Source organism: Argopecten irradians, chromosome 2 (genome assembly GCF_041381155.1).
Source record: "Argopecten irradians isolate NY chromosome 2, Ai_NY, whole genome shotgun sequence".
NCBI classification, from domain to species: Eukaryota; Metazoa; Mollusca; class Bivalvia; order Pectinida; family Pectinidae; genus Argopecten; species Argopecten irradians.
The window spans coordinates 65,501,811-65,527,198 of NC_091135.1; the positions used below are offsets into that span (position 1 = coordinate 65,501,811).

General features: G+C 34.8%; 1 protein-coding gene across 1 annotated transcript in view; it reads right to left on the minus strand.

Moving 5' to 3' along the window:
• Nucleotides 1-2,582: 2,582 nt before the first annotated feature.
• Nucleotides 2,583-25,388, minus strand: part of LOC138316236 (CD109 antigen-like) — a 29,021-nt gene continuing 6,215 nt past the window's right edge. Inside the window, exons 12-36 of the mRNA XM_069257846.1 lie at nt 25,170-25,364; nt 23,312-23,482; nt 22,734-22,925; nt 22,196-22,345; nt 21,815-21,952; nt 21,158-21,206; nt 18,457-18,573; nt 16,607-16,721; nt 16,210-16,327; nt 15,972-16,091; nt 15,568-15,684; nt 15,108-15,239; nt 14,547-14,718; nt 13,931-14,119; nt 13,695-13,773; nt 13,241-13,415; nt 12,828-12,929; nt 10,983-11,163; nt 10,391-10,641; nt 9,166-9,327; nt 8,631-8,693; nt 8,287-8,426; nt 6,204-6,378; nt 5,788-5,893; nt 2,583-5,469 (exon numbers count right to left, since the gene is read on the minus strand). Of these exons, the coding sequence (XP_069113947.1) occupies nt 5,282-5,469; nt 5,788-5,893; nt 6,204-6,378; nt 8,287-8,426; nt 8,631-8,693; nt 9,166-9,327; nt 10,391-10,641; nt 10,983-11,163; nt 12,828-12,929; nt 13,241-13,415; nt 13,695-13,773; nt 13,931-14,119; nt 14,547-14,718; nt 15,108-15,239; nt 15,568-15,684; nt 15,972-16,091; nt 16,210-16,327; nt 16,607-16,721; nt 18,457-18,573; nt 21,158-21,206; nt 21,815-21,952; nt 22,196-22,345; nt 22,734-22,925; nt 23,312-23,482; nt 25,170-25,364 (3,597 nt within the window). The 3' untranslated portion in view covers nt 2,583-5,281. The remainder of the gene's footprint in view (nt 5,470-5,787; nt 5,894-6,203; nt 6,379-8,286; nt 8,427-8,630; nt 8,694-9,165; nt 9,328-10,390; nt 10,642-10,982; nt 11,164-12,827; nt 12,930-13,240; nt 13,416-13,694; nt 13,774-13,930; nt 14,120-14,546; nt 14,719-15,107; nt 15,240-15,567; nt 15,685-15,971; nt 16,092-16,209; nt 16,328-16,606; nt 16,722-18,456; nt 18,574-21,157; nt 21,207-21,814; nt 21,953-22,195; nt 22,346-22,733; nt 22,926-23,311; nt 23,483-25,169; nt 25,365-25,388) is intronic.

Consider the following 25,388-nt stretch of genomic DNA (forward strand, 5'->3'; position numbering starts at 1 on the left):
TGACCCTGGTTATTGTCTTCAGTTTCTTTGCAGAATGAACAAATTAAAATTATCCAGTTATGTACGTATATACGGATCTAGTTTCTACTTTGATCTGGTGATATTTGAAGAATATCTGTCACAAAAGCCTTTCATCCTAGCATACCATCACATTATCATCTGCTGGTTTGCATCTTTGAAAAAAGATATTTTTAAAGATGATCCACCGTTGACAGAGCATAAATGATATTTGCCATTTGCATAATAATTGGTGTTTAATCGTATATATATGTCTAATTAAACCAAAAAATAATATAAAATAATTTATTTTGCCTTTGGTGCATGTGCAATCAGTACTTAAATACCTTTAGGACATTGTGCCATGGAATTTTTTCGGGATGCAATTGATTATTTTTTATATTTTTAGCAGCCCACCATCATCGATGTGGGCTTTTCAAATCGCTTTTTGTCCGTGGTCCGTCGTCCGTCCTTCCGTTAACAATTCTTGTTATCGCTATTTCTCAGAAAGTACTGAAGGGCTCTTTCTCAAATTTCATATGTAGGTTCCCCTAGCTTAGGGCTCTAGTTGTGCATATTGCGTTTTGGGAAACGATCGCAAGATGGCCGCCAGACAGCCATCTTGGATTTTGATAGATAAAGATTGTTATCGCTATATCTCACAAAGTACTGAAGGTATCTTTCTCAAATTTCATATGTAGGTTCCCCTAGGGCTCTAGTTGTGCATAATGCGTTTTTGGATCGATAGGTCAACAAAATGGCGGTCAGGCAGCCATCTTAGATTTTGATAGTTAAAGATTGTTATCGCTATTTCTCACAAAGTACTTAAGGGATCTTTCTCAAATTTCACATGTAGGTTCCCCTAGGGCTCTAGTTGTGCATAATGCGTTTTTGGATCGATCCGTCAACAAAATGGCGGTCAGGCAGCCATCTTGGATTTTGATAGTTAAAGATTGTTATCGCTATTTCTCACAAAGTACTGAAGGGATCTTTCTCAAATTTCATATGTAGGTTCCCCTGGGGCTCTATTTGTGCATAATGCGTTTCTGGATCGATCGGTCAACAAAATGGCCGCCAGCCTGCCATCTTAGATTTTGATAGTTAAAGATTGTTATCGCTATTTCTCAGAAAGTGTCGAATGAATCTGTCTCAAATTTCATGTATAGGTTCCCCTAGGGCCCTAGTTGTGCATATTTCGATTTGGGACCGATCGATCAACAAGATGGCCACCAAGGAGGCATCTTGGATTTTGATAGTTGAAGTTTGTTACTGCTATTTCTCAGAAAGTACTGAAGCGATCTGTCTCAAATTTTATATGTAGTATGATTGCAAAAGTTTGAAAAGCAGAGAAAAGATCCCTCTTTCCATTGTCAGACATAGATCATTCATTGGTGGGCGCCAAGATCCCTCTGGGATCTCTTGTTAACTTAAAGCTGACAATGCAAGTTAAATTTATTAAAATGATTTTTTTTTTTTTAAATAAGTGTACTCGAATTTCAAGAATCGTTTATGAGACATTCCCCGGTTTAGGACAGCCATTTTTGTTTAACATTCTGACGACTCACCGACCCCTATATAAAGCGCGTGAATCGACACACGTGCGCTCATTCATGTACATAAGTTGTCATTTAGATGTTTCTCAAAATAAAATTTCAACGCCAGTGAATAGAAATCCAAACAATAATCCGTCCACATATCTCCACGTATATCATCGTACTCGATGCACTCAACTCTCCATATACACGTGACTATAGTACCTGACCCGAACGAGCGACAACTATCAAGGACACACACTTGTCGATTTACATGTACATGTAAAACCTAGTGTATATTGAAGTGTTTTATTAGTTCGTATTGGACATATCTTGGGATATAGCTGACAACACATTCATCCATTACTTCAATGAAATATTGTCAGCTGAGTGCAGTGTTTATTTTCAATTTGACATTGTTATTTGCAATATCGGGGTATGTGTATCTGAGACAAGACATGTTTAGAATGACACGTGTGTCAAGTGTCCCGTGCTTTATATAGGGGCTTAGCAGAGCAAAAGAAAAATGGCTGCCACTTTCTTAGATACCGCACTGTCATAACTAGGGGATGTCTCAGAAACAATTTTCGAAAATAACATTTCGTTATCTTTTTATTTTTAATTTCAAATGCATGTTTTTAACTTGCATTGTCAGCTTTAAGTAAAATTAGAAGTTCAAACTTTTCAATGGTGGTAATGGTTTAAAGTAAGTAACTTTTGTAACTCCAGAAAAATACTAAATTGTCTGATCATGTTTTTGATAGTGAAAAAATACTATTTGTCAGCAGTGGAGCATCTTTAACCTTAAGACAAAAAATGACCAAATGACATTGTGTTGCATAGTCTCTATGGTACATGTGACCTAATTTACAGGTAAATCATTGCTGGCAAATGTTTAAAAAAACACAAACTTTTTTTTACTTTAACCTTGCTGTCAAGGTCAAAGTGATGCTAATGGATACAAGTAGACGGCATCAAGTTCTGTAGTGCCCAGACAAAAATAGACCCATAACTAGTAGAATATGTTGTCTAACACTTAACAAACAAATCAAGTTATGTAGAAAATATGGTAAATTTATTTTTTTCTTTTTGTATAAAATTACATGTTTGATTCGTGTAAAAGTTTACAGTGAACAATGGACTTAATTACAGATGTGATGATTTTACCCAAGGATCAGCCATATAGGAGACTGCTTACATCATGTTAATTCTCATCAAGTTATCCTATTGGTATATTTTACAATTATACAATATAAATCTATTACACAAAAAGTTAGGTGCACAAAATACAATTAAAGCCGTGCAATAGGAATTACATACTGAAAACACAATGTGTTATTTCAATAAACTTTTGTTTATTAGCTATGCATAGAAATTTAATTTCACCAAAATCAATGTGATATGTGATTTAGTGCTTTGATATTTCTAAAACACAACTTCACCACTTGATAGGTGTGAAATGGTCGCCAAGTAACTTTATCAATAACCTCTCCATCAAATTACATGATGTAAGCTAGTCTCATTTATATAAATCACCTTGGATACAGAAAGGTAATCATATTGTAAGCTCATCTTTGCACACTAGTGCGACACTGGTCCAGCACCTTGTGAAGAGGACAAGGATCAGCATCCTCAGATATTATTCAGATGGGTAAAGCCAGGGGGGGTCTATGGAATAGCCGAGGATGTCCCTGCATGGTAGCCGGGGATGTCCCTGGTAAAGCCTTTTAGTTATCCAATGTCCACAGAGAGAGCCATGCACAAATCGTTTACAGCGCTATGTACAAAATCTTAGTAGATACATTTCTAATTTCTCATTTTCTTGTTTAAAGATTATAATTGGGATCTCTTTGTAAATAATTCCTTGAGTCATTTATGATTTGTTCTTTATTGTAACCTAATTAATGTTTATGATTTCTCTTTTACATCTACATTTATTTCTGTAAAAACCTCCACATATAAATACATTGTACATTTATATTAATAGAATAAATCACATTCTTCAAACTTGTATATGATGTTTCTACGGCAAATATTAAAGTTTACAACAAAAAAAACATTTTCAAAATCTTACCAACAACTCATCACATATTTAGTGGTTAAATTTCAATCTTGACTACACACATGGATACATATCCTGTATTGCTGCAGTACATGTACTTGGATGTGTATATCTCTATTTCATTTCCTTTTGAAGATTTACGCTTTTGTGAATTGTCTGGTCTAAGATTCATTACCAATGTAAACATATAAGAACTACTGAAAACCCAATGTAGCTATATTACAAGGTACTTAGTAACAGACAGCACTTAAGGTGAAATCTGCATGCATGACAATTTGTGGAAAATCTTTTACCATCAGTTACTATATAGTAACCAAATAATATCCCTGCATACATTATCAGCACTTTTTTGATGAAAATTTTAAACTATTACAGAATATGAATGGAATGATTTTTTCACAAGATTATTTTTCATGAGGATTCCTCTCTCACATGGGTGTATATACAAGGTAGCTCTCATTCAAGTGGGGAATGAAATACAAATGTAATTTAAAAAGAAGGAAGACTTTTAACAGCAAAAGAAAGAACTCTAAAACCAATCTTATGAAGACCATAAAAAGGAAATAGATGGTGTAAGATCATGTACAAGAAAGCCAGTGAGAGGTTTGAGATGGAAGCTTTATCTACGGTGTGGGTTCTTCAATCAGCTTCTATAATTATATCCAATTATATTCATATTTCTCTTCATTCTCCACTCATCAATTTCTCACATACAGACTTTTGTTCATTTACTCGTAAAAACTCAAGCATTCATTTGTAAGAAATCTTCACTCATCAATCATAGGAGGGATATATTCTTTTTGTAAAATAATGATCATTCTTACAATTAATGACTTACAATTTCTCTCATTCCTGATTTGATATAAAAATATTCCATGATAACTCTACATACATATTTTACAAAAAAGTATTTACATCCTTGTTTATTATCTACATATTATACAAAATATTTATACAAAATCACTAATCCAACAATTAGGAATGTTAAACAGAAAAGAAATATGAGCTGCTCATATAAAAATCAATAACTGAAGATGTTTAAAACTTGGTTTACATATTGCTATTGTGTCGAGAACTTTATTATTATTTACAAAAAAAGAGAAAAACATAAGTGTAAGAAACATGCAAACAACTTATTTGAAATCAGGTAATCAATTAAAAATTTACAAAATTGCATCATTGTTTTGATTTCAATAATGAATTGGTTACAATTTTCATTTAGTTTCAAGACATTCCAGTCTCACAGCACAAGAAGCCAATAGCTAACATGGCTTAATTTTTAATTACAGGGGGAACGACAATTTTTTATCACATCAGTTATTTTACACAAAATGTCCAACATACATTTTTTGTACATAACATAAACAAAACTATATGAGCTTTTAATGGCACAATAGATATGTATAAGACAGTTCAATATGTTTAGATTAAAAAAAATCTTCTTTATACCATAAGCTTTTATATAGTACATTCAAACATATTTATCGCATAAAGGTATCTTTCTTCCAAAATATTTCTTTTTCTTCAGAACAATCAACTTACAAAATCAATCCGTTTATTTATTGACCGAGATTAATATTTAACTATTTTAAAAAGTCATGAATTTTCAGCATCAGATGACTCTGGTTCCTTTTAGCGTGCTAACATAATAGACCAGAGAGATAAAATGTTCAGTTGCAATGTTTTGATGTTATGTCACCCGAAGTATATATCTTTGGAGGAGGAATCCTATAATCAGTGTTACCATGGTGAAACTGGCCTTTAGGATGGTCGCCACATTGAAGAATGGACAGTAGGGACATTGGTAGGATCCACAAACATAGCAGATGTTGAGATTGAACAAATTGTATGTTGTATACATGGTAGTGTTATGGAAACCTAGAAAATGAAAATTAAAACAATATGAAGCTATTATCAATAGAATATTTGACATCTTTTCTGGATATCAGTTGACATTAACAAATAGAAGCCATTTATATCAATCATAAATCATAGGTTGCATACAAACAAAAGATGAATGTCAAATGAATTTTGCCACTGTTTTTGGTTCAATATGGATTGGAAAACATATCAAATCAAAACACAAACTTAATCATGTTATATGTTAAGACATTCAACAATAATTCTGACCAGAAAATCATGATGGTCAACATTTTATAACAAGGAAAAGTTTACCATAGTTACAATGTGTCTTACCTGGCTCATAGTAGTCAAATAGTCGCATCTTGTGTTGAATAGTCATGTTAGCGACGGGATACCAACGATGTGCCTGGAACCGGACACATGATCGACTCTGGTCCAACTGGAACAATAACGTTCATCAGTTATGAGTTATCACATATTTGATGAAATCAATATAATTTCCCAGCTTCAATCAGGTCAGGGGTGGAATTGTTACTTTCAATTTTTTCGATATTTTTATGTTTTATGAACCATTTACAGCTATGGTGCGAGGTTGTAGTAAAGGAGGAATTTCAGTGTTCCAGAAAAAGTACCGACCTACAGTCTGCATCTGCCAACTGCCTCAATGAAGACTTCAAACCACATTTCTATTACTAAGTACAGCTATCAAAAGTATATTACCTGATAGTGTGAATCAAACACAAACTTACATAATCAAAGTAGAATACAACTTTTCTGTTGTAGAATTCAGCACGTTGTAGATTTCTTACAGTCTTGTTCAACACAAGATTTCTGAGGGTGTCGTTCATTACTACGTAACCAGACGGCATGTCTATTTCAAGGACACTGAGGCCAGAGGTCATCGATTTTTGTGTGTAAATCCAGCTACAAATGACAAATTCACAGGGTAATCATCAGTCAGTAAATACCACAGAAATTATTTCAGATTTTGTTTGATCTTAAGGTATTTATTAAGTAAATATAAACAAGGACATAGTCATTCGGATCCCCCGCCAATGGAGATATCAAAGCTGAAGTAAGTTTGATTGTGGAGACTTATGTGTATGAAAAAAAACAGGAAAAAGGAAGTTGAGCTAAAGAAAGATGGAGTATAATTCAAGTAGAGCGGGGCTGCAATTGTTGAATCAGGTATACAGCCTTGACATTTATATGAGACTATATACACAAAGATGGGTAGAGTTTTGCAAAGTAACATTTACCATTTACCATAATATTTTCAGCAATGTTTCCATGGTAACAGAAAAAAGTGCAAAAAATGAAAACCTAAAAAATAGCAAAAGGTACTACGTACTAGACCATAAAAAGAAATGTGTCTATGAAGATTCGTGGAAATATCTCTGCTGGTTTTAGAGTTATGCTCCTGAAATGAACCTGCTACAAAAATATGATATTTTCAGCAATGTTTCTATGGTTACAGAAAAAAGCACAAAAAGTGAAAACCTAAAAATAGCAAAAGGTACTACTAGACCATAAGAACAATGTGTCTATGAAGTTTCATGGAAATATCTCTGCTGGTTTTAGAGTTGTGCTCCGGAAACGATTCTTACACAAAAATCTGCCATTTTCAGCAATGTTTCCATGGTTACAGAAAAAAGTACAAAAAGTGAAAACCTTAAAATAGCAAAAGGCACTACTAGACCATAAGACTAATGTGCCTATGGAGTTCCATGCATATATCTTTACCGGTTTTCCAGTTATGCTGCGGAAACGAACCTGGTACAAAAATATAATATTTTCAGCTATGTTTCCATGGTTACGGAAAAAGTGCAAAAAATGGAAACCTTAAAATAGCAAAAGGCACTACTAGACCATAAGACCAATGTGTGTATGAAGTTTCATGGAAATATCTCTGCTGGTTTTCCAGTTATGCTGCGGAAACGAACCTGGTACAAAAATATAATATTTTCAGCAATGTTTCCATGGTTACAGAAAAAAGTACAAAAAGTGAAAACCTTAAAATAGCAAAAGGCACTACTAGACCATAAGACCAATGTGTCTATGAAGTTTCATGGAAATATCTCTGCTGGTTTTAGAGTTGTGCTCCGGAAACGATTCTTACACAAAAATCTGCCATTTTCAGCAATGTTTCCATGGTTACAGAAAAAAGTACAAAAAGTGAAAACCTTAAAATAGCAAAAGGCACTACTAGACCATAAGACCAATGTGTGTATGAAGTTTCGTGGAAATATCTCTACTGGTTTTAAATGACCTTAGTTGTCGATGGGCCGTAAAACTCAAACAAACAAACTACTGGTTTTAGAGTTATGCTTCGGAAACCATTCGTACGGACGGACGGACGGAACCCATTTGTATATCCCCCGCCAACTTCGTTGGGCGGGGGATAATTAAATTTAGATAAATCATCAAGTGCCAAATAAATGCAACATTTCCATGGTAAAAATATGCTTTATTTGTTTCTGGCCAAGAAATGGAGTTACAAAGTAGTATAATTTGGTACACTTCAGTTATTAAATGGCTGTATAAAATTGCATTTTATTTCTAGAAAAAAAAAGAAAAAAAAGAAAATTATTCCTTGAAAACATAATTATCTACTCTATAAACCTGCAGGGCACAAGTTTTGTCATACAAAGGCAAAAGAGAGAATTGCATATATCTCCATTTGAGAAGCTGAAGCAATATTCCAAGATCATCTCGCCTTGGCTATAATCAATATCTCTAAAAGAAACTATTGCTTACCTTAAATGCTTGAGCAGTTAATGACTAAAATATCCCAAAATAACCGTAATATAAAATCTATAATCATTTCCCTACCTTACACAGGGCATCATTTCCATAGTAGAGAAATTCCTGCCGCTGAACTGAAGGTAATCAAGGTCAAGGAGGTAGAAGCGTTTACTGTCCACGGTGTTCTTGATCTGCCAGGCGTACTCCACATTGACCGTGGTGGTCAGCTGTAACAAGTCAAGTTATACATCACAAAATCACTGATTTAAAGATGTTCAACTAAGAAAGTTGATGAAACATTCTTTATTTTGATAGAAAAACTTATGGATAAGTTCTCTTTGTTTATTGCATCATATCTTCTCTATAAGTGTGTCCACCTCAGCCAAAAGTGCAATAGATTACCTTTGATATACCTGTATATCATTACATACCTGTATAAGAGCCCTGCCAGTCCCCTTGGCGGTCACTCTTACTTGACCATACACCTTAGGAAGCTGTAAGAGAATCAGAAGAGATATGAGAAAAGATAAAGCCCATTCAGTTATCATATACTATAACTGTTTAGCTACAAGTATGACATTATTTATGACACATATCAAAATAACATTTTTGTCTCTTCGGTTAGAAGTATAGCTATCTGCTGCATGCTATTTCTTACATTGGCCTATCAGCAACAAACAACAGAAGCATATCTTTTTCTATAGGATTAAATCAGAGCTGTATGAATGGTAGTCTATACGACCATTGCTACTACACAGGCTTCCCATTTCTCTAGTAATGTCAGTTCTTGGTCTTATATAATTGTATCATTTAACAGATTTACAAAAGGTTTTGTACAAATCTAAAAATATACACATTAAAGGAGGACTGCATCCACCAAATCAAAGTTGTTATTAAAACACAACTAATTCAACATTATTTTAGCTAATGCTACTCAAATTAAAAATGAAAATTGAAGAAACATACGAAAGCTTCCTGTAGGTTGGTATAGTTGTGCTTGTTCATCAACATCAGAGACTTCCATTCAGGGGAGGCAGATGATTCCAGCTCCATAAACATATCAAACACATTCCTGTTCGGGTCGACCTGTGTAAAGGCGTACAGGGACTCCATGGCAGCCAATGTGTCCTGTCATATAAAGGAAATAGGTATTGTGTAGGATATATTGAATATAGTCCACCATTACATTGCTCCAGATAATGTTTTGAGGGATGGGTTATTGCACTCGCTCTTTTGAAAGAGAGAGGTACAACCCTGACAACTGGCTTTAACAACATAGCTCTGAATGATGGACGGAGGATTTCTGACAGATGGTCTGTGTCAGAGCTACGATCCCTCCCACTGACCATAGTGTTGCCAAACATCCAGCAGTGAGAATGATACAATTCACGTGTGTCATTTACATTTGCAATTAAATCCAACAATAACCAACATTTCTGAAATAAACTTATTATCCTTTTACCCACCTTCATGTCTTAATTATGTTTGTAAGCACATTTCAACTCGCATCTCCGACACTGTTCACTTGGCCGCCATGATGCTTCTCATTACTTTACCATGTTTGGAATAACCTACACACAATTCTCTACTACGAAAGATGTATTCACAGATTATTAAATCCAGTTTGAAAAATTATTTTGGGTAATAAAACCCATATGATATTGATTTTTATTAAGTTTCACAATATTTATTCTGAATTTGTTGTTTATTGTTTTTTTTAACTTCAAAACTTATTACCTGTAAATTGTTTCATTTTGACCCGGTGTCCGGTAAATTAAACATAGTGGTGTATTTGAACAGAATTATGTGTGGGTTGTGTTTGCCTTGTATTTTGCCACTTATAATTGAAAAAAAAAACCAGTAAAATCGGTGGATTTGTTATTTTAAAATTGACTTTGTTAGTACAATACATTTACATATGGGTATTATCCGAGAAATATATTTATCAGCCTGAATGTAGATCACATCGAGGCTTGCAACACTAACAGACTAAGGTAAACTGAAGAGCAAGGTAACATAGGCCACATCTTTCAGTCGCCGCGATAGCCAATGAGAGGCCTTGTTACTAATGGCGCTGGGTATCTCACAGCATCATTAAACCTGCTATGTGACCGACTTAGCCTGAGAGCGAGCGATTACATCAGTGACACCCCCAACACTTATACTATTGACAGTAAAACATATTAAGTACCTGTGAGGAAGCAAAGGCTCCAATATAATTTCGCATGGTCTGCAGCCATCGCATCATGGAGTCTCGCTGTACTTTATAATCTCCAGATGATGATCCAAAATGGTTGATGTGTGCCATGAGAGCATAGGCCGTACTCTGTACAGCATGGGCATCATTCATCAACTCTACTCTGGGCAGCAGATATCGCACAGTGTTCACAAAATCAGATGGATTCTCTCGAACAGGGTCATCCGCAAAGTAGAACTCTTCACCTGTACAGAAGATTTAAAGAAAAAAAAGTTTCCAATTTTTTTAATTATGAAATTATGTTCAAGTTCCATAACAAATTGAGACAAGAGAAGATTTTCAAAACTGCAACATCTTTTTTTACAATTTAAAAAAAAATGACATGCAATGAAAACAAGACAAACTCTTGGAAAATTATGTATAATGAACTTATTAACCTCTTAATACAATATTGATCTAATTAATTAGTAACATTTGATATTGATCCTCACAAATGCTTAACTTTCAAGAACAATGCAAATTCTTGGTGCATTTCCCCCCTTTTTGCAGAAAAATAGTCCAAAAGATTCAGTAAGCATTTACTTACTCTTTTTTCTCTTGGCCCACAACTTATCAAATATGGTTCGACTTCTCTGCTGGCTGAGAGATAGAGCGTAGGCCGTGATTGCCATGTGGAAGATTTCATTACTGGCTTCGATCTCGGAGGTTCTTGTAGATAAGTACTCGGAAGCTCTCTGTCTGGCTTTCTCTATACAACTCTGTGCCTCCTAATATAATAAAGACATATTGTTATAAATATTAACAGACAGCCTAACGCTGTACTTATTTTACATATTTTCATTTTAATTTCAACTCATTTAGAAAAACTTTGGACTCTAATTTTGTTTCAAGGTAAGCATATCACCAAACAAGAGGCCCATGGGCCTTAATGGTCATCTGAGTTTGCATATAGAATTAAACAAAGACATATAAACACTATACATCAGCCCTTTAAGTCGGTCAGTGATTTTATAGATTTGACTTTTTAATCTATGAAGAGTATTTGCTTTCATCAAACCTGAAAACTTTGAAGAAGATTTTTTGAAAATTTAGTCATTTTGACCCTATTTGGCCCCGCCCCTCTGGTCCCAAGGGGGTCGTCAGTGAGGACTGATATGGATGTTAAAATGTTAAATCTTAAAATAGCAAAAGGCACTACTAAATGTGTTTTTCCTATATAAATTAAACTTGACACCCTCTCTAGTGGGATATACAAGACCCCCTAGGGTCATAAAAGTTACAACTTTGGTAAAGGATCTTTATCTATGAAAAGCATTTGATTCTACCACATCTGTAAGTGAAGAAAAAGATTTTTGAAATTTTAGTCAATTTTACCCCTTTTGGGCCCTCCCAAATCCCTCTGGGGTGTGGAGACATTAATTCACAATTTTGATTGGCCTTATGCCTTAAAAGGTGTGTGCAAAATTTCATTGAATTTGCTTCAGCAGTTTTGGAGAAGAAGTCGAAAATGTGAATTGTTTACAGACACAAGACACACGACGACGGACAAAAGGCGATTAGAATATGTCACTTGAGACTTTGTCTCAGGTGACCTAATAAACACTGTCAACTTCTCAGTAAACCAATCCTTAAAGTGGAGTGCCAAACCTGTTATGCTAAAGCCTTTATACATGTACCTCTGAAACGTCTTACAACATTATACAATGCTATAGGGACGTATGCTGTGATAACATACCTCTGAAATGTCCGTTATCTTATACAAAGCTATAAGGACGTACGCTGTGATAACATACCTCTGAAACGTCCGTTATCTTATACAACACTATAAAGACATAGGCTGTGATTACATACCTCTGAAACGTCTGTTATCTTATACAACGCTATAAAGACATAGGCTATGATTACATACCTCTGAAACGTCTGTTATCTTATACAACGCTATAAAGACATAGGCTGTGATTACATACCTCTGAAACGTCCGTTATCTTATACAACGCTATAAGGACGTATGCTGTGATAACATACCTCTGAAACGTCTGTTATCTTATACAACGCTATAAGGACATATGCTGTGATTACATACCTCTGAAACATCTGTTATCTTATACAACGCTTTAAAGACATAGGCTGTGATTACATACCTCTGAAACGTCCGTTTTCTTATACAAAGCTTTTAGGACATATGCTGTGATAACATACCTCTGAAATGTCCATTATCTTATACAAAGCTATAAGGACATATGCTGTGATTACATACCTCTGAAACGTCCGTTATCTTATACAACGCTATAAAGACATAGGCTGTGATTACATACTTCTGAAATGTCCGTTATCTTATACAACGCTATAAAGACATAGGCTGTGATTACATACCTCTGAAACGTCCGTTATCTTATACAACGCTATAAGGATGTATGCTGTGATTACATACCTCTGAAACGTCCGTTATCTTATACAACGCTATAAGGACATATGCTGTGAGAGGAACAGGATGACCTGTCAGTTTGGCTGCCATCATTTCACTTCTGGAAGCCTGAAAAATAGACAAACCAACAGTTATCAAATTACTTTAATATTAGGTCATTTATAACATGAGTACATGTTCCCTCATTACAATGCTAATTGAATCAGTGTTCTGGGTTCTTCAAAATATCACAATTTATTCATGTACTCATTTTTTTCAAAACTTAATTGAAGATATCTAACTTCGGTCACACTAACATTTGCTGCTTCCTCAAAGGTAAAATTAATTTCCATTAAAATCCTTATTGTGAACAGACACTTGACAATCATAGAAAGTATTTAAACAATTTCAAATATTTGACAATCATAAATATAACTTACATAATTTCTATCGTACACAGGAACTTGATTATCATAGAACTCTCCGGTGACATTGTTCTGCTTCTCACAGATCCAAACAACAATTTTATTGATAAGCTCAAGTTTGATAAACAAATCTTTCTCCCATTCACCAAATCTGGCCTCGTGAAGCGTCTGGGCAACAAAGGCTGTTAACCTGCAAGGCAAAAATCACAATATAACGGTTAAAAATTTGTTTTAATACTCATCACAATAATTTAATGATGACAATCAGTAAACAAAGACATTCAAATTTAAAGGAGTCTTGATTTATTTCAGAATTTCTTGACATTATGTTTGAAATAGCTAAGAAACTACCAATAATTTAATTTGTTGTTAACATCACAATTATCTAGAAAACATCAAACATTTTCCTGTATAAATATTTTGTAACTGTTCTGCTTGAATGAGCACCTATCTGTTGGTAGAAACATACCAGATGCTTGATCTGTTGTCGTCGCGAAACATTTTAAAGGATCCATCCGCCTTCATATAACTTAACTGTCTCTGTAATCCTGTAAAAAAGATCACCATGCTTGAAGAAATGTTATATTGATGATGAGTTAGATAGGTTAGCAATGATTTATCAATTCAAAATCTTTTATATTAATATAAGTTCACAAGACTTTCAATATAACTAAAACTCAATACATGATAAATCCAGGTACATACCAATGTTCATATAGTGCAGGGTCCTTTTAAGAACATCATTGGGTAATTGCTGGTTAGCTTTCTTGAATTTAAGTGTAATGAGATTAAAGGCAAAGTTAAACATGTTCATTTCTGCAGCTCCATAGGGTCGGTACATGATATCTTCTGCTGTCGGGTAATCAACAAAGAAACCGGGGGTCACAACGTCACCTACAAACACACCAAACACAGTGATTCAGTTTATTGTTTGTGTATTATATACCTGAACTATAAACAAATATGTAATGAAATCTGGAGTACACAGAGAAAACTCATCTTACAGCCAGTGCCTAACAACTACTTTATGTTGCACAAATTTGTAGGTGGTGCACTATTGACCATGCACTTATAGTAGAATATCTTCCCACTCGGCTATCCACACTATAATAAATAAAATAATAACGTCTCAGGTACACCGTCACCTTCCACAAATACTATTTTAGAACCCCAGAATAAAAGAAATGAAAATAAAAGGAATAGTACTAGAATGAAACGTTTTGTTTCTAGTTTTCTAGCTAAATACTGAAATTGAAATACTACCAAATACATTCCACCATACACAGAAAGTGATATATCCTGCGCTGAAAACACCACTTACCAAACAGACTGAGGTGGCCTACGCCAGAGCCAGGCACGTAGTTATGGTAACGCTGTTCAGGGGTGATGAACTGGTCGGACACATTGACCTTGAGGTCAGGGATGATGATAGAGCCGTAGGTGATCATATCTATCAGACAGGGAGTGTGGTGGTAGTTCAGCACACCATCTGACTGTAGCAACGAATACATTCAGTGGTCATAATCTAGTTTTAAAAAGTTTTAACTTCAAATACACCATTTAAAAATTATATACATATGAGATTAGAGACAGTTCATTTTCTGTGAAATTATATAATTTGTGGTTGTATGTACCATTTAGTTTTAAAAATTCATTTATTCCTGGAATATTTATTTCTTGACCTCAATTGATAATATAGATATATGTTCAAAAGCGAATTTTAATGTTTATTGTGAATTAAATAAGATCATTCAATAGTTTTATTTACAAGATTCAATTTTATTTGATTCTAATCTGAAACATATTTTTATCTTGTTGGTAAATTGAAATTTATCTATGGTATCATGCAATGCATCATAGAAGTTATTTATGAGATACTGACTGTAACATAGATTTGCTTGGTGACAGAGTCACGTTCCAGGAAGCACCAGGCACTGACGGTGTAGGTAAAGTTACCCTGGACCATGTTGGGTACAATCGGCATCAGGATATCCTTAGACTCTCCGGGCTCCAGCTACAATCAGACAGATTAACAGTTCACAAAACAAACACCAAATCTTTGGGTGGAAAAGACAGTAAATTCATAGTCAAACTTTTCATGGTTTGATTTGATTTCCTATTCACAACCAGAACCAGTTAGGTAGTATTCTGATGGTACACACAACCCAAAGTACAAGAAAGAAAACAATGATTTGTACACTGACTCAATGACAGAAATCTCAAACCAGTCACATGAAGATGGAACACGAGTGATAGTATGCCAAACATATTTAAGACTCATTTACTCCTGGCCTTAATTGATAATATAAATGTTGGTCCGAAACATCGATAAAAGATCTTACGAAGACGATGGTTTGATGGTCGCCGTTATGTCGTGTGGGACTGTAGGACGTAACAAAACCTTCCTCTCCAACCAGGACTGAGTCGTAGTCTGGGGAACCCTCCATAGTTACCAGTACCTAAAATATCAAAACTTCTATTCATAGCATGGACTATTACCTGTTAATCATAAACAGTTTTCAGTGATTTCAGCATCTGTGTGAGCACCCTAAGAGTTTCTTATTCAAGGCAGTGAATTGGTTTGAATAGAAAAATAATTTGAAATTAAGTAGAATATATGATAGTGTTAAGTTGGGAGTAATTTGCACGAATACAGTACTTGTATTACTGATGCAAAAACTACACGCTTAAGAATTTGGAACATTCAGAAGAACTTTTTAAACATATAGTAAATAAATGTACACACCTCGATGAAGTCGGAAGCATACCAGTAGTTGAATACAGTAACTCTGACACCGATCTGTTCTCCTCGAATGATGTGTGTCGCTGACTCTACGATGATGTACATGTATCGCGTGGCATCATACTGTGAATACATAAAATCAGTTATTATCATTAATGGAATTACTCCTTTAATTTGGGCTGTTTATTTATAATTTTCTGCATATTATTTACATTCTGCTGTATTTTCAAGGATATCTTACCCGTAGCGGTTTCGGCATCAATCCAAGTCCAAGATTTCGACTCATAGAAATTCCGTTGACGACCCATTCCAGTGGGTATTTAGGAACATTGACACGGAAATCAACCTCTCCATCAGGCCTATAGACAAAAGAAACACAGGTTATCACTCATAACAAAGGCAGTAGTATTTACATTGAAAATAAAACTATGGCATAAATTGGACAAATCGTTAAAATCTTAATTTTTTTAAGCAATATAGAATACAATGTACAATAAAAAACTAACAAGGGTAGGAAAAATTAACAAAGTCAAACAATCTTGATGTAGTATTAAAGATTAAAACTATAATTTCAATTTTATTGCGAGATAATTGTTCCTCTACTACAGTACAAGGATGGGACTCAGAAGGACACCTACTTAGTGAAGTACTCCTGCCAGGCCCAGCCACTATCCTCGTAGAACCGAAGAACACGGCTCACACGGTTTATCATATTCACTGTCTTATTGTTGTAACGTGGGTCCTCCTTTGGACCTGAAACAGATAAATTGTCCATAACATCTAATTAACTTCACTATATGATTGGTAAGTAAGTTTCTAATTTCATTTAAAAATGCTTTGCTGACCATTACACAATAAATATCTGATTAGTCATTATCATATTTTATGAGTAGCAGGGCGTCCATTAACCCGAGACCTCGGGTCATTGACGCAGCAAAATTTATTTTGACGCACGATCTTTGCATGCCATGCGTCAATCTGACGCTTCACATTTTTACTACCATTGCCCATCAGACTTGTGTGTATTATGTGATGCCCAGCCCCCAATAAAGTGTATATTAGCAAAGGTCAGTGACACTAATTGGTAGAATACCCCAAGCCAATTAAAAGATTCACTCAACTGTAGTCCGACCGTAATTTGCTAATTGGAGCACAGGTAAAGAAGTCACATCGAAATGAGTACCTACCCGCCTCCAATCCGCTAAAACTGCACATTCTTATCAGCAATCACATTTTAATCAACGATATATTAGATTCCAATTGCTATAAATTAATGTTATATAACTTGTAAGCAGGTATACAACAGAGATGAGATCGTAGATGGGCCTAGTTTGATGCATGCTGCAGTAGCCATTTTGTTGTTAACCTGAATAACCCTACATGTACATTACCCACAAACCATCTGTGTTGGAGTGTGAGAAGCGTAAATCGTTCCTGTTACAGTTTCTAATTTGTTTTTGGCAGCAAATATGAAAAGTGGTTTGACGTGGAAACGCAACACAAAATAAATAAAAACAATGTCTTTATTTTCAAAAGATCGTTTTAGAAATACAGCTGAATTAATAACATTTTGATTTCAAACAAAAAATAGCAGTCGTAACTATGATTTATAAAACAGACTATTTTTTGTGTGTAAAAAATCATCATTTCTTTTTTTTATAAAATGATGTTGTTGATTAAATAATATATTTATGATCAGAAGCTCAAAAATGTCCTTTAAATCTTCCAGAATTTAGATAATCAAATATAATTAAAAAGTTAAAATATTTACATGAATACTGAAGTTAAAGGCCCACTACCTTTCCGGAGCAAAATTTAAAGGTTTCTTAAAAAACATTAATAACAAAAGAAAATATATATCGAAGGCTTAAGATGAGGTTACAACACCAAACATATGCAAAATTTCCTGTCTAATGTACGATAACAGTGGAGATTCTTTTCGCTGTTTTGCCGTCTGGCGCAGTGATAGTCAACTACCGCGCGGCATTTAGGACGACGGCGGGAAACATAAAACGACCCGCGTTATGAAAATTAACATTTTATTTATTCTAATTAAACAGTTCTGATGATGATGATAAGTGTGCTAGTAAACGTATAGCTAATAACTTCTGCGACTCTACAAAATTATTGATCTCGTTTTACATTCCTATTTCAAAAATTAAAAGCCGTTTCGGAAAGGTAGTGGCCCTTTAATCAATATTTTATATAATAATTATTATAATTTTTTTTTTTTTTTTTTTTTACCTATTCTATAGAAACATAATAAGTCATATTAACTTTTTTAACCATTATCAATGTTATTGGTTATAAAATTTAATATTTAAATATAACTGAATTTTAACGCAATTAATAATTGACCCTTAAGTTTAATATTTTGACCCTCAGGAATTTGATTTGACCCTCAGGAATTTACAGCCAAGGGTCACTGACTCTTGAGATTTTGATCCTACTGGATGCCCTGAGTAGTGCTCATAAATATAAAACTTACAGTTTTCCTCGTCCGACCAATCTGTGGGGCAGTCCAGGTTTCCGTCACACGTCTTGTTTTTATGGTAACATGTTCCGTCAAAACAGGGAATGGTGTCCGGCTCCAATTCACACTGATCTGAAAGGGAGTTTATAACAGACTGTGAGATAACAGTATGGTAATCATATTCACAGGAGTTTATTATAAATTATTCCTATAAGACCCTTTCAAATACAGAAAATAAATTAATAAGATCTAATTTTGATGGGTGCCGTCACATAAAGTTCAGCTAATCTCCACAAAGCCTAATTTGACAAGAGTGACCTCCCCTGAATGATGATGTGACATTGTTTACCGGTAAATAAATTTACTTCGTAGAAGAGAAAAGCTTTTTGAAAGGTCACATCATTTAAAGTTAACATATTAAAGGCACAGCAATGTCTATAATTGTATTAGATTTGTGTCTTCAACCATGTTCCTTTTAGTTCAATTTTGACCAATTGCATGCCTTGGCGGCCATCTTGGTTCCCGGTCTGCAAAAGATGCACATCTACGGGTCACCAAAAAATGACCTTAAAATAGTTTTACATCACTAGTAATAATATGATCTCTAACTTAAAAATACAACAAAAATGAACTTGGACCTAAAATGGATCCCTGCTAATCAATGAATAAAGGGAGAAAACTCTTACTGGTTTTAGAAAATTTGAAATGGTCACAAAATTTGTTTTTTTACTCATAATTATGATATTTTTCACTTTAAAAATTTTGAATCTGATTTTAATTTTTAAACTACATATTGATACTGATTACCAGGCAAATAGGACCAGTAGTTAAGTATATATATAAACAGTTCAATTTTGAACAATAAAAGGCTGTGGCGGTCATCATGGATGCTAGTCGGAAAAAATGAAACCTTGCGACACATGATCATCTGCAGGTCACCAGAAAAGACCTCGAAAAATTTCATGGCAATCCAACTTGCAGTTTTTGAGAACATGGTCAGACAAAGTCACGTCGGGAAAAGAAGAAACAGAAGAAGAAACTGATATCGAGTGCATACACTTCGTTTTGGAAACGTAATTATTATGCTCTTTTACAAAATAATTTTGTCTCTGAGTTGAATTTTCCTTAGGGTAGAATTGAATGCTACAAAGACATTACAAATCAAACAAGAGATCCCAGAGGGATCTTGGCGCCCACCAAAGAATGATCTATGTCTGACAATGGAAAGAGGGATCTTTTCCCTGCTTTTCAAACTTTTTCAAACACACTACATATAAAATTTGAGACAGATCGCTATAGTACTTTCTAAGAAATAGTGGTAACAAACTTCAACAATGAAATTTAAGATGGCGACCGGTTGGCCATCTTGTTTACCGATCAGTCCCGAAAGGCATTATGCATCAGTCCAAAAAGGTACTATGCACAACTAGGGTACAAGGGGAACCTACACATAAAATTTGAGAAAGATCCCTTCGGTACTTTCTGAGAAATAGCGGTAACAAACTTTAACAATCAAAATCCAATATGGCCGTCGGTCGGCCATCTTGTTTACCGATTGGTCCCAATTAACAATATGCACAACTAGGGTCCTTGGGGAACCTTCATATGAAATTTGTGAACGATACCTTCAGTACTTTCTGAGAAATAGCGGTAACAAACTTTAACTATCAAAATCCAAGATGGCCGCCTGTCGGCCATCTTGTTGACCGATCGGTCCCAAAATGCAATATGCACAACTAGGGCCCTAGGGAAACCTATATATGAAATTTGAGAAAGATCCCTTCAGTACTTTTTGAGTAATAGCGGTAACAAACTTTAACTGTCAAAATCCAAGATGGCCACCTGTCGGCCATCTTGTTCACCGATCGGTCCCAAAATGTAATATGCACAACTAGGGTCCTAGGGGAACCTGTATATGAAATTTAAGAAAGATCCCTTCAGCACTTTTTGAGAAATAGCGGTAACAAACTTTAACTATCAAAATCCAAGATGGCCACCTGTCGGCCATCTTGTTGACCGATCGGTCCCAAAATGCAATATGCACAACTAGGGTCCTAGGGGAACCCACATATGAAATTTGAGAAAGATCCCTTCAGTACTTTTTGAGAAATAGCGGTAACAAACTTTAATTATCAAAATCCAAGATGGCTGCCTGTCGGCCATCTTGTTGACTGATCAGTCCCAAAATGCAATATGCACAACTAGGGTCCTAGGGGAACCTGTACATTGATTTGAGAAAGATCCCTTCAGCACTTTTTGAGAAATAGCGGTAACAAACTTTAACTATCAAAGTTCAAGATGGCCGCCTGTCGGCCATCTTGTTGACCGATCGGTCCCAAAATGCAATATGCACAACTAGAGTCCTAGGGGAACCTACATATGAAATTTGAGAAAGAACTCTTCAGCACTTTCTGAGAATTAGCGGTAACAAGAATTGTTAACGGACGGACGGACGGACCACGGACAACGGACGAAAGGCGATTTGAATAGCCCACCATCTGATGATGGTGGGCTAAAAAGTAGTTTCGATTAGTAATTAAAGTTGAGCAATTATAAGCAGAACAGGAGAATTACCAAAAACAGGAGCTGATATGACTTTAGGTAATGACAAAATCTATTATGTGGGAGATAATATAACCTAATTATTCAAATCCTATTGTTTAAAATATTTCCCTTCCCATGAGTTTTAACAATCATTTTATTTGATGGTACTTACTTGGTACCCTGTTGATTGTGACATCAGATAGAGCCAACAAGCCAGAATCCTGACCAAAAAAAAATCATCACGATCAGCAGTGTATATTTTACCAGTAGCAGTATTGAAAGCAAAATAATTACAGGGCACTCTCACTTTTGAGTGAATGGGGTGGGGTCAGAGCCTTCAGAATTGTGAAAATAATTGTGGTATTTGTCCAAAATTGTGAAAACTAGAATTTGTCAAATAAAATAAAAACAACTGAAAATTTGATTTATTTTGAGCAATTTATTTCAGTTTTACTTTTGGCCTCGTATTTTAGTAGTTTGAAGATTATTTTAGTTTCCTTTCTTTTGGCCTTTCCTTTTGATTTTTTTGGACACAAAGGCGATTGTGAAAATTAGATTGAGGAATTGTGAAAAACATGGGTATTTTAGATTGGGAATGGAGCAGAAAATCAGCCCCAAAAAACAGCCCAGTGAAAGCCCTAAATTAGGAAGATATTCATGACTTTTTAGAAAGTGAGTTTGTTGACAAAAAATGTAAAGTTAAAACTTTATAGTATGCATAACGAGGAAACAAACTTAAAATTAAATAAAATGTATGGATCTTTCCAAATTTTTGGGATGAGTTAAGAATTTAAACACATGAATATGCAAAACCTTGATATATACATACCCTGAATGTGGTAAAACTGTCAATACCATAACCCTGAGCCAGGAAGAATTTGTACTGATATTCCGTCTCACTGAGTCTCCACAGATGCTGGTAGCTACCTCGGGCAGGCTCATCATAACTGTTTAGTTCATCCACGAGCTGTAACACAAAACTAACTGGATAAAATACAACGTTTCAAGATGTCAACATGTAAAAGTCCAAATGCAGCTAGATTCAAAATATGAAAAATGTCGTGAAATGACACTTCCATTGGAAAATTGATGTAACAATGAAGGAAAACCTTCAAAATAATCACTCAGTAATCTAATAAATGTGAATGGTAGGTACAACATTAAGCAATATGGGAATCAGAGAGATAGATACTTCAGCGTCCACACTTACGTTGTACTCTGTCAGACCATCGTTAATACCACGAGTATACAGATCACTAGGCATGGCTGCAAATGCCACGTAGGAGCCAGGATCAGCCGTTGCCATGATCTCCACAGTGTCGCGTGTGAAATCTTTACCACGATTTATCTTTGCTCCAACCTATACAAATTAATTATAAAATTTACAGCTATTCTGTCAAAGATTTAACATATAAATTATTCCAACAGACCTATGTTACTTATAATAGTACATGTGGTTTCTCAGTCTATAGCCCTATATACAATGAAACATGTGTTATCAAAAGGCAATATATTTTATACAAATTAATATGCTAATTCAAAAATTAAATTACACAATCAAACATGTTTATTTATTACATGTATTAGTGATGTTGATTTTGTGATGATGGGTTTGGTTTTGACTTAATATATTTCATATTCAAACTGTTAAATAATGCTCTATTGCTCATAAGAAGCTAGTCTACAGATTTAAAGCCTATTCATATGCAGCTTTGAACTTTGATCCCAATATGTGAATAATTTCATACCTGATTGGATTTCATTCCATCAATAGAGAAGGTCAGTGTATCGATTACAATCTCCTCTGGCTGACCAGATACATAATACACAACAATACGAGCGGTCGGTACCATTTCCTTAGACAGAGCAATGGAGAAGGTCTTCCGACGGGACATCATCTCGAGTTCTTCACCAACAATGATATTACTACCAGCCACAATCTGAATAAAGCAGAGAGGTGAACTCAGTATAATAACAACACAATGCCAGTCATCCTTTGAGTTTACACTTTCTCATACATTGTTTTTTTTCTTCATTTTGATGTTTTAAAATTTACTCTCAGTGCCATAACATATAACTATAACTCGATCTCGATCAACTTGATAGACCTTCAATGAACTTGTTTGGTTTATCATAAAATCAATGCTACATTATACAAGACATCCGTAATAAATGTGATTCATGAGTTTGTGAACTACTGTTTGTTTTCTCTTTTGTATTTGACGTTTCACCGGTGCCGACATGATAACTGGTACAATACTAAGTTAATAAGAGGATGACAGATGGTCATGCCCTGTGAAAACATGACAGATGAGATGTAAGTTACCTGGTAATAAATCCTGGGTATGTAGTTACTTGTCTTCACATGGAATATCATGTATTCATTGATCTTTGGCGTGCCAGTTGATGTAGAAACAGTGATGAAGCTGTTGCTCGGGGAGTAAAATTTAGTGGCCATCATTTGGATATCAGTAAATGGATCGCCATCATACTGGGCCTAGAAACAACAATGATATCACAATTTACATCATGTGATATTAACTTTCATCACATTATTGCTTGTTGAAGGAAATGCAATTATTTCTGTATTAAAGCTGGTGGTTACCTATGGACACAATCATGTCAGCACAAACCAGGCTGTTCTCAGTTTCATGAAATGTCACAGGAAATTTCTTTAAGAGATGATTTTACCAAATGCAGTATCCTTTCTTCCCCTCCACTGGATAGAGATACATTTCAAAATACAATTTTGGTCACTCAATGCTTTCCTAATGATGCTGTTTTGATATTACCTTCTAAATATAGGTAAGTTTTTTTAAACCTTACCTTACTCTATGGACCAGAATGTGATTAATAATACAGAGGATTCCGCTTATTTGAATAAGTCATTTTCCAGAAGAAAATATGCAAATAACCGGAGAATTCGAATAGGCGGAGATGACATTTTGCACCTTTGTTTGACCTCACACATATGTATGTGAACAGGCAAATAGATATTGTTTCGTTTACTTGATACATACGTAAATTATTTACACTTAAATCAAACAACAAGTTATTATTTTCGAAGTTGTAAATCGATTCTAATTGTTTAATAACAAAAAATATTCCAATATTAGATTCTTGTTTACGTTAGATCAACACGTGAATCTTTGAGAAACAGCTAAATGCAATAACTAAACAGGATTGAATTTGTGTCTATAATTCTGAGCCTAAATAATAAACAAATTTACATACATTTGCCTGGCAAAATGAACTTACGATCGTGATTAAACTTCAAAGTGCCGATCAACTAGTAGTGTTGTTTTTACACATGAGTATAAATTCAAAAATGGCAACAGGTGATGAAGCCATGCGTTCACTGGACCTAAATGTGTTTTGAGAATTCTCCCTGTATTGTTGATCTATACCGCGAATATCTTGATAAAACTTCAGAAATAAATTCATATTCAAGTAGCAATGAAACAACATAGCAAGTATCTTTTGTATCCTACATACTGTACGAAAACTTGCGGCAGTCATTGCACGCTGACTTTGCATGTTTTCATGTCTCGTTCAACGAGACGCTTGATACGCACACGTCTGTCGTAGTCAACAAGACTCTGGTTGAACGAGACTACTCATGAATGGCGATTGTTGTAAAAGAAGCATGGTTTCTCCAACCGATCGCGAAACAAGGTACGTTTCGTTAATAAATAAACATATTTGAAAGTGCAAATGCTTTAATTAGATGTTTGAGTTCGTGTTTATACTAAAGGTATGATCAACCGCTGCTGATGTAAATGGTAACAGTGTCGAATATCTTTGCAGATTCATGCATAAAATAACAAGCCATACAATAACGTTAATCTGTCACCATGATGATTTCTAGTAAAAGCGAAGTATCTTGAAGCATATATCGGCGAATTTCGCTAAAAATATATTGCAAAATAGAAAAATATTCGATTTTATTTTTAGAATTTCCCAAATATTTTATTCAAATAACCGGAGGTCATGTAAAAGTCTATGCAAATACACGGAGTTGAAAAACAAAGATAAAGAAGGAAAAAATCTGGACCGTAGAATTTTATGCAAATAACCGAAATATTCAAATAACCGTTATTCGATTATGTGGAGTCCTCTGTAGCATTATCTTTACCAAGTTTTTGTATCTTCATCAGATCAATCATTGGAGCATGTGAACTTACAATTAATTTCAGGCCGACCAGCTGTTTATCAATTGGTATGGAGAACTTGACAATTCCATTGACTGGGGTCTTCATGTACTGTGAACCACCAAAGATTGGTGAATTCCCAGCCCCTCCACTGTAACGAGGCTCCAGTATGAGGCGGACAAATTTGGAGGATGACACTGGAGTTCCGTCATATTTCATAACAGCCACCTGGTTACAATAAAAAGAAATGTA